Below are 10,993 nucleotides of genomic sequence, written 5' to 3'. Positions count from 1 at the left end.
ATACCTGCTCCTATGATGCTGCTTGGCCTGCTGTGTTCATCCAGCTCTACACCTTGTTACCTCAGATTCTCCAGCATCTGCAGTTCCTACTATCTCTGATGCATTTTTATTATGTTTTCTTTTAATAAGAACATATCCAGTTATCAAAAAGGCCAATCCTCCATGGAATAATTTGTTTCTTCATGAGATTTTAACTGTTTATGATATGCTTTTCAATTCATGCTTGGTCGTAAAAGCACCCAAGGTGTGTACAACAACAACAACAACAGAAAGACATCAGATAATCCTGCTGACTTTGTATAAGCAGCTAGGTAATGACTCCCCAGTATCAACCATTTTGTTTATCATGACTTTGAGTCGCTCATGTCTGTGCAATGTTTTGAAGCCACGAAGCCCTATCATTACTGCTGGGGAATCTCCTTATGATGTACATCAGATCGGTACAATATTGGACGAAGTGTTTTCTGAGAAACATGAAAAATAAATCTTGTGCTGTCTGAAAGGTATAATGCATTCTAAATAATTCCTTATACTACATCTGGTAATCAACAATGACCAAATCTCACTGGTAACTGTGTTAAAGCAATATTTCAAAATCAATGTATACCTTCAAATACAACACATTGTTCAGCCAAAACGACAGGTTCAAGACTTCTTGGAGGCATCCACGATCAAAGCACTGGCACATGACTGATCACGTCATTATTTGATCTAGAGACCAAAAGTATGTCTTCATTACCAATGTGATGACCAGTGTAGACGACTGCTGGACAGGGCACCAGCTCATCCACTCCTGCATGTCCATCAAATGCCACGAGAAGCAGCTGAAGACAAAGGAGCAGTTCAGAGAAAAGCTCAACGTTGAGCATCTTCATGAGCCAACCACCCGAGAGAACCTCCAACAATGACTTCATTCAAAGTCTCCAAAAAGTTTAATAGAATTGAGGAATTCTGGAAAGAATGACTGTGAAGACAGTCATTGTCTCATGTTGCGAGAAAACCATTGTCTACAAGCCCAGGGAACACCAACACTGGTTCGATGAGAATGATTACGTCTACAAGAAGAGGAAAGCTCTCCATGCTGGGAAAAACAACAACACCAGCAAGACAAAGTGGAGAACTTATCAAACAGCAAAGGCGGAGATACACAGTTAAATGAGGGAAATCAAGGAGCAAATGATAGGCTGAGAAAGCTAAAGAGCTGCAATGCCTTGTTGACAATCATGACATCCAGAGTTTCTTTAGTGCCACCAAGGTAATATACAGACCCAACACCTTTGGCCTCAAACCAGTGCAGAGTAAGGACAGAACCCTCCTGAGAGACAGAGAAAACTTCACCCTCCAATGGAGAGCACACCTCAAAGAACTCCTAAACCATGATACAAATCATCAACAAAGATCTATTTGAGGACATCCCCCAAATCCCCACCAAAGATGATCTTGGACTGCCATATGGTGTGGCAGAGGTTGAAGCCACCGTTAAACATATGAAGACTGAAAAAGGCGTAGGAATAGATGGGAATCCAGCAGAGATTTCAAACTTGGAGGAGCAGAGCTTACTCATCATCTCCATCAATCGTTCCTGAAAATCTGGGGCAAAGAAGAAATCCCTGCCAATCTTAGAAATGCTGCTATTGCCACTGTCTTCAAGAAATGATACAAAGTGAACACTGGGAACTACTGAGAAAACTCCCTGCTCTCCATGTATATCCTGTGCACAGATCCAACCCAGTCCTATAATAACTGTCCTATCAGTCTACTCTTGAACACAAGTGATGGAAGAGATCATTGACAGTGCTATTAGACAGCAGTTTCAATGAAACAACCTCCTTACTGACACTTGGTTTAGGTTCCAACCTCAAATAATCTTGGTCCAAAAGTGTACAAAACAGTTGAATTGCAGAGATGAGGTGACATTGATTAACATCAATGCAGCATTTGACCAAGTATGGCATGAAGGGCCTCTACTAAAATTAGAATCAATAGGAATCAGAGGCAATAGTCTTCACTGGTTGGAGTCATACTTAACACAAGGAAAATTGTTGTGGTTGTTGGATATCCATCATCTGTACTCCAGGATATCTCTACAAGAGTTCCTCAGGCTAGTGTCCCAGGCTCCATCATAAGGCTAGAAGTGCAGATGTTCACTGACAATTGTGCAAAGTTCAACATCCTACATAACACCTCAGATACCGAAGCAGTATCCACGTGCAGAAAGACTTGGGCAGCATCCAGGCTTGAGCTGATAAGTGGCAAGTAAATCCACGTCACATAAGTATTAAGCAATGGCCATCTCCAACAACAGCAAATCTAATCATCAGTCTCTGACGTTTAGTGTCACTACTATGAATATCTTAGGATAAACCTGAAACAAAACTAGCCAGCAATATAAATACTGTTGTAACAAGAATAAGTCAGAGGCGAGGAAATCTGTGACAAATCTGTCCCTACAGCAGTTCAAGAATACAGCTCACCACCAACTTCTCCAGGGCAACTTGGGATGGGAATAAATGCTAGCCTAGCTTGCAGTGTCCATGTCCCACATATGAATGAAAGAAAAATCAAAAACATTGAATTCTTATATTGCTGTCTGTGTTTCTTCTGCTACATTAAGGAAAACGTATTAACAGCTATCTGGCCTACAGTAAAAAAGAAAGGAATGGTAATTTTTGTAGGTTGCATTATAATTATGTTCCTGAACAAGAAAGAGACATCATTACAAGTTCTGTAGCCAACTCTGGAAGAAACAGCAAATAGACCTTCCACTGTTCATTTTAATGACTAAATTACATATTTAAAAGTTACCATCAAAAGTAATATGAATGTTCATGATTCATCCTATAAACTTACCAACTCCTCAGGAGAAGCTGAAGAATGTACCACTTTGACAAAACTAGATTTCCTGCAGAGTTATTTTAAGACAGCATTTTCTTCCATGTTATCAAAGACTGGACTTTCACTGAAATGGTATGTGAAAATAAACACTCATTTTGTGTGCTATGGGCCTTTAGGGGAATATTTTTCAACTGTCATCCATGGCATAATTCTGAAATTGGGGATCAGCTGCCTGTTACAGACAATACTCAGTTTTCACTTCATTGATCACTGTGCAACTTTCACAGCTACCTATACTTTCAAAACATTGAAAATACTTTAGGTTGGATTCTCACCTTTCACACCACCAAAACCTCCAAATGTTAAGTTACAAGCTGTACGTTGAAAATTGTGCTCATACATTAGTTTCAGCTGGTACTGGTTTCCATGCTCTACGGTACCCATAGTTCCTGTAACCGAAACAAATTACAATTAGGAGCCAAAAGGAAAGCTTTATGTAACCAGCCATTGGCCTGTGCACATGCTAAAAAAACAGGTTCAAGTCAAATCACACCAGCAATCTCAACATGCCGAGGTGTTATTTCCACTATTTGCACCAATGTAGTAATTGGGTCATCATTTGACTAACAATGACATCATGATCATAGCAGGAATTGAGGTTTCGGATCAGTGTGCCTCTTCTCATGGGCTCTTACATTGCATACTAAACCTATTTGCAAGAGACAAGTTTCATCACACTCAGTGTAAGTTATTTCAGACTATTGTTACAGCCTGGTTTTATCTTTCCTTACTTTTCTTTCCTTCTGTGCTACTCAACACACAGTTTCTCAAAGTGGGATGAGCCTAATGTTCATCATTTGCCACTGACCTGGTCCAAGGTTTTCAAAGTCCTTGAAAACATGTGAATTATCCTTCGAGAAAGCTTCTGCCCTCTTTCAGCCAAGATAGCCTGCTGACCACTCTCAACACATGCTGCATGATTTTATCTAATCTGCAACAGTCAGGACTTTGAAATATTGCATTGCCACCTGCTCGTCTGATAACAGAGTGAACATCTGCAAGGTATTTAATGTAATACCTACACAGCCGCATGTTTCATGGGCATAAAGATGCAACAGAAAAATTATTGCACACCTTCATCATACTTTTGATTTTCTGATCACATTTATCCTCTGGACACCAAATGTTGAGGAAACATGACACATAACTAGCCTTGAATATGAGTTGTCAGAAGAGTGCAAATGAACTAGGATTTGGAGATATCAAACGATTGGACAAAAATTGACAGATGGGATACAATGTAGAGAAATGATAACATATCCCTTTGGTAGAAAAACAGAAATACAGTATATTTCTTAAATGGACAAAGGCTGGCAATGCTAAACTTCAAAAGGAACTTGAGTTTCCTTGACCATGACTCATTGAAAGTTAGCATGTGGATACAGCAAGAATTAAAAAGGCAAATAGCTTTTCTGATGAAGGGTCTAGGCCCGAAACGTCAGCCTCTCTGCTCCTATGATGCTGCTTGGCCTGCTGTGTTCATCCAGCCCTGCACCAAATGGTATTTGTTCTTTACTGGAAGAGGATTTGAGGACAAGAGTAAAGATGTCTTGTTACACGTTTATAGATCCTTGGTGAGGCATACCGAGAGTACTCTGTGCCGTTCTGATATCCTTACTGAAGGAAATATTTACTAACCATAGAGAGAATACAACAAACACAATTTAATTCCTGAGATGGAGGGATTGTTTTATGAATAGATGGGGCCTACATTCATTGCAGTTTAGAAGTATAAGGGGTAATCTCAGTCAAATATACAATATCCTTGTGGGGTTAACAGGGTAGGTATTAGTGAGTGGAGTAAATGGATGCAGAATTTATGCTGCAGCTATAGAAAATCCTGGTCAGACCCTACTTGGAGTACTGTGAGCAAATCTGGGCACAATAACTTAGCCAAGAAGGACATTTGTTGGGCTGCGGGTGTCTAGAATCTACTTGCTCCATATATGCACCACCTTCTGCGTGAAAAAATTGCCCCTTAGATCCCTTCTAAATCTTTCCCCTCTCACCTTAAACCTATGCCCTCTAGTTTTGGACTCCCCCACCCTGGGGAAAATACCCTTGTCTATTTAACCTAAGCATGCCCCTCATCATTTTATAAATCTTTATATGTTCACCTCTCAGTCTCTGACACTCCAAGGAAAATAGCCCCAGTCTATTTAGCCTTTCCCTACAGCTTAAATCCTCCAACCCTGGCAACATCTTTGTAAATATTTTCTGACTCTTTCAAGTTTCACAACATCATTCCTACAGCAGGGAGAACAGAATTGCAAGCAGTATTCCAATAGTGGCCTAACAAATGTCCAGTACAGCCACAACATGACCTCCCAACTCTTGTATTCAATCCACTGACCAAAGGCAAGCATACCAAATGCCTTCTTCACTATCCTATCTACCTATGACGCCACTTTCAAGGAACTATCAACCTGCACTCTAAGGTCTCTTTGTTCAGCAACACTCCCCAAGACCTTACCATTCAGCGTATAAGTCCTGCCCTGTTCTGCCTTTCCAAATTAAGCTCCATCTGCCACTTCTCTCCCCATTGGCCCATCTGATCAAGATCCCGTTGTACTCTGAGGTAACCTTCTTTGCTATCCTCTACACCTCCAATTTTGGTGTCATCTGCAAACTTACTAACCATACCTCCTACATTCACATCTAAATCATTTATGTAAATGACAAAAAGCAGTGGACACAGCAATGTTCCTTGTGACACACCACTGGTCACAGACCTCCAGTCTGAAAAGCAACCCTCCACCACCATCCTCTGTCTTCCACCTTCGAGCCAGTTCTGTATCCAAGTAGCTAGTTGTCCCTATATTCCGTGTGATTTAACTTTGCTAACTGGTCTACCATGAAGAACCTTGTCAAATGCCTTACTGAAGTCCATATATATGACATGCACCACTCTGCCTTCATCAATCCTCTTTGTTACATCTTCAAAATCAAGTTCGTGAGACACGATTTCCCTTGCACAAAGCCCATGTTGACTATCCCTAATTAGTCCTTGCCTTTCCAAATCCATGTAAATTCTGTCCCTCAGGATTCCCTCCAACAACTTGCCCACCACCAATGTCAGGCTCACCAGTCTATAGTTCCCTGGCTTTTCTTTACCACCTTTCTTAAATAGTGGCACCAAATTAGCCAATCTCCAGTCTTCCAGCACCTCACATGCAGCTATCAATGATACAAATATCTCAGCAAGGCGCTCAGCAATCTCTTCCCTAGCTTCCCACAGAGCTCTATGGTACATCTGATCAGGTCTTGGGGATTTATCCACCTTTATGTATTTTAAGATAACATCACTGACATCATCATAACATTACGATACTTCATCATTTCATAAGGTGCTAATGTTAATCCCACCACTATATGGCATAGTGGTAGCATCCATATCTTTCAGCCAGGAGACTTTGATTCAAGCCACACTTGTCCCAAATGTGAGTCATAACATATCTGACCAGGTTGATTAGAATTATAACAAACAGATCTATAATGGACACAGTCAAATTTAATAGAAGTGCGAATACATGAAAACTCAGGGAAAATAAGAGTAGTGATAGACATCTCTTGCACAGTAAAACACAAAACAGTACCCAATACCTGAGAAAGCGTAGACAGACAACTTTCTTGGATGCAAAACAGCCAGGTGGAGTTGTTCTGTACCTCTGAAAGAAGAACAAAATCATTCAATTATAATAAATGTCAAGGATACAAAAAAACATATACTCCTCATATGGAGGAAACAGAGCAGATACTTCAGAGGCTTACAAACTATGGCAGAGAGAAATTGTACAATTCAAGTAGATCACAGTGATGGAGGGAGAGCAGTGTTGAAGTCTTGTAAACCATTGCTTCTGTACCTCACCCTAAATGACTCACTCAATCACCAACTCTGTATGCATTCATACAATCCAAATTATAAAATACCATTTAAATCCTAACCAGGTCTGCAATCTCAATTCAAGCTCATAACAGAAAACATCTGCAAATCTACACTCATCATGCTTTAAATTTGTGATATCTCAATAGTGCATATTTATAAATGGAACTTGAACTATTAATATGGTGGCTTTTCATTGTGAGATAACAATGTTACACAGTTTTCAGAAAACTGAGTACCTGCAGATACCCAGCGGATATGTGCACAATTCCAGAAATGCTATGTCATCACATACAACTCTGATGACATCATATGCAAAAGATTTGCATGTGTGCAGAAAAGGGTGTTATTGACCCAGGGTTTAGCAAGGGGAGTGAGGATGGGGAAGGGGGAGGGGGTAGGTATGGTGAGGAAACATGAGGAAGAGAGGCAGGAGGAGCGAGGGCAGGCAGTGACAGCAAACAGTGATTGGGGAACCCAGGACCAAGATGCTCTACCACACCCCAATTCACTGCCACTTCCATAAACCGTACACAGCCGTACCCACAAGTGCACCACCTCAACCCCCTTCACAGCCACATCCTCTACAGCCGCACCAAGTTTAAAGCCAAACCTGTTTAAATTTACATATTTCCAGTTTTGGTAAACACACATGCATGAATTCAAGTTGCGCAAAAACAAAGTTGCTGGAAAAGCTCAGCAGGTCTGGCAGCATCTGTGGAGGAGAAAACAGAGTTAACGTTTTGGGTCCGGTGACCCTTCCTTAGAACTAAGTTCTGAGTCCATGTTCTGAGGAAGGGTCACCGGACCCGAAACGTTAACTCTGTTTTCTCCTCCACAGATGCTGCCAGACCTGCTGAGCTTTTCCAGCAACTTTGTTTTTGTTCCTGATTTACAGCATCCGCAGTTCTTTTGGTTTTTAATTCAAGTTGTCCATTGTGTACGTGCATTTGATGTCAATTGAAAAGGCTTTGTTGCCACAACTAGGTGGTATGACTACCATGCACGCACATAAACATGCTTCAGAGCTGAATTTTTCTCTTAATTCATTGGATGTGTGCATCTAATGCCATGCCAACATTTCTTGCCCATCCCTATTTGCCCCTTGATCTGAGTGGTTTACTTGGGCCACTTCAGGAGACGGTTATTGTGAATCTGGAGATACAGTTAGGCCAGACCAGGTAAGAATAGCAGATTTCCTTCCCTAAAGGACAATAGTGAACCAGGTTGGTTTTTAATAAGAGTCAATATTGGTTGCCATTAGGCCAAAAAATTTTTATTGAATTAAAATTATACCACCAGCCAGGGCAGGATTCAAAACTCATGTCTCCAGATAATTAGCCTGGGTTTCTAGATTACTAGCCCAGTGACATTATCACTATGCCACTGTTTTCCCTTGAGTGTTTGGGCAAGTCAAAGCACAGAGGGGGACAGGTGATGAATCATCGAAAACTGCTTTTAAAAATATTATTGTATAAATAAGGCAATCAGTCACAGTGGCTCCAGATTGCATTGCCCTGACCCCAAAACACCCTCCACTCCCTACCTCTTTGGGGTGTACTGGACAGAACCCTAGATTGAATTCTGCCAGTATTTTTAATTTTCATTCTAGTAATTTTCCCCATTAACTGAAATGATGGTAAGGTCTCATCCTTCTTGATAAAATAACCATAAAGTTTACCAGAAAATAGGAGACACCTGAGGCGTGCCTTTGATACTCATTGACATATAGAGAAACAACCTTTCCATGTCTCCTGTGTTTAAAGAATGCTGAGCTTAAATTTAATTTGGCTAAAGAAGAATTCAAACGTTTCAAATGATGGCCTAAAAGCACTTGACAGAGCTATTAATGGTCACCTTGTACAGTCACAACTACAGAGTTTCAAACTAAATGCTTCAAAAACAGTCATTATTGAACCATCAAAGGAACTGGCTGAACAATACCTCAACAATGTCAAATAGTTCAAGTAAAATACTGCTGACCCCAAACTAAGGGATTTTCTGATCCTTGTTGAAGTTTCTGAAAAAGATCAACTGACTGTCCTGGAACAGAGTACATTTTGAGTACAATGAAGAAAGACCTGCTGATTACAATATGTGTATGACACAAATATAGAAACAAAGAGTTTTGGAGATTTGTTTATCGTAAATTAATTAGAGCATCTCATCTTATAATTAAATCTTTTAACTTGGAATCTATACGTGTATATAATCTTTGGTATTTGTGCTTTTATCTTTCTAAAGAAGTAAGTCCAAAAAATCCAAATATGGAAGGTAATTATACATGATGCATAATCGAATAACGGACTTAAAATGAAAAAGGAGCCTCTGAATACAAAATGTCGCCTTCAAGAATGTCTGAAAAGAGGCTTTGGGAAGAAAAAAATATTTTGATTTCTGATTAGGTGAAGAAACATGGAGAATTCCTTGAGGAGTAACAGAGATTTCGAGAAAGATTTGCCAAACAAAACATCACCCACAGCTGTTAAATCAAAAATCTAGCCATTGCTGAACAAAAGTTGATTATTCTATCAACTATGTAAGGTCCAAATATCTACAGCTGATTCAATGATCTCTCTATCGTAATGTCAGAGATGGGGCAATTAGAGGACATTTGGTCAGTTCCAAGTAATTCATTCCTACAAGACCCCAAGGATGCAAATTTTAAATTGGAAGGGGTCCAAAGAACCATCAAGTTCAAAAAATGTTGGGTGGTGATGCAGGATAGGATACACGCACTGAGTTCTACAAGGCTTCATTCCTCAAATGTTGCTAAAAATGAGACAAGTCACAGCTTATACTCATCAACACTAAGCACAAGAAACAGATTTAATAAAAGGGACACCAAGTCATAGAGTATGAGAAGAGGGTTGTGATTGGTTGAACTATCACTGGCATGAAGATTCCACAAGAGCAGTTAACCGTCAATCTTATTATTAGATCTGGCAAGAAGATTTGCTTGGTCAGAGTAAAAACCGAAAGAACTACAAATGCTGTAAATCAGGAACAAAAACAGAAGTTGCTGGAAAAGCTCAGCAGGTCTGGCAGCATCTGTGAACAAAAAAATCAGAGGTAACGTTTCGGGTCTGGTGACCCTTCCTCGTGAGCAAGAGATACCGGACCAAAAACATTAACTCTGATTTTTTTTTTCTTCACAGATGCTGCCAGACCTGCTGAGCTTTTCCAGCAACTTTGTTTTTGATTGGTCAAAGCGTTGCAATGGGAATACAACAGAATGGGCAGTCTCCAGGAGCCCTAAAAGAGGCAAGGCATGTACTAATTTATTTTGCCTACATTTAACAGGGTTCTGTATATTACTATAGGCAGCTTCTAGCAAGTGCAAATGCATCACACTGCAAGTCCAACCTTTAATTAGTTTCTGCTCTAGCTCTGAGCACAACTGGATTACGAAATAAATTATGTCTAAAATCAGGATCACATTTAATGGTTGGCATACCTTTCTGGGGCTTGCAAGCATGAGCTTCAGACCCAAGCCATCTTTGTACTCTGTTCAAATCCCTCAAACCCGTCTCCCAAAAAGTCTCCATTCATCCAACTTCTGGTCCCTTGTGTATCTACTGAGTTTTATGCACCATTGGTGCTTACGCCTTCAGTCTGAAGTCCAAAAGTGGAATTTTCTCTCTGCCTCTCCATCTTCCTTTCTCCTTTAAGATCTATCTCTGCAATTAAGCTTTTACTCATTCCTCATCACATCTCCTTCTTTGGCTGCCAATATTTCTTCAAAGCACCTTGGAATTTTTTTTAATATTGAAGTCACAAACTGAACGTAAGTTGATATTGGTGGTGTGTGTGTGTGTGTCAAAACAAAAAGCAGTTAAAGGAAAAGGCAAATAGCACAACTCCAGCTGGTTACAGTCATTTGTGGCAGCAAAAAAAAAAGCAACACTTTATGCAGGGTTTAAAATCAAAATGAGTTGGTGTTGGAGATTCTAGATTGACACACTTGTGAATTCTGGAAGTACACCTGGTTAAGCAACATCAATGCTGGGAAAATGTGCCAGAAGTGGACTCCAGGTTTCAGACATGGATCATTTCGCAGACTGCTAACATCATTTCTAATATACAGTGGCTGCTTTACACTTTATTTCCATCTTACTTTAAGTGCGTCTGAAAATACTCAACTTTTATACATTCAGCTAAATTAGAGATAAAAGTAGAACAGAGAAATACTAGATAAAATTATAAACAACAGCA

The 10,993-nt window shown here is 40.0% G+C and overlaps 1 protein-coding gene across 1 annotated transcript in view; it reads right to left on the bottom strand.

The window, feature by feature from the left end:
• The window catches only part of bbs9 (Bardet-Biedl syndrome 9), a 492,952-nt gene that overhangs the window by 459,784 nt on the left and 22,175 nt on the right, over positions 1-10,993 (bottom strand). Inside the window, exons 4-5 of the mRNA XM_048595604.1 lie at positions 6,499-6,563; positions 3,171-3,284 (exon numbers count right to left, since the gene is read on the bottom strand). Coding sequence (XP_048451561.1) covers positions 3,171-3,284; positions 6,499-6,563 — 179 coding nt within the window. The remainder of the gene's footprint in view (positions 1-3,170; positions 3,285-6,498; positions 6,564-10,993) is intronic.

Source organism: Rhincodon typus, chromosome 4 (assembly GCF_021869965.1).
Source record: "Rhincodon typus isolate 14 chromosome 4, sRhiTyp1.1, whole genome shotgun sequence".
Taxonomy (NCBI): Eukaryota; Metazoa; Chordata; class Chondrichthyes; order Orectolobiformes; family Rhincodontidae; genus Rhincodon; species Rhincodon typus.
Note: the sequence above shows the minus strand (reverse complement) of the source record. Positions and strands in the feature narration are given on the sequence as shown.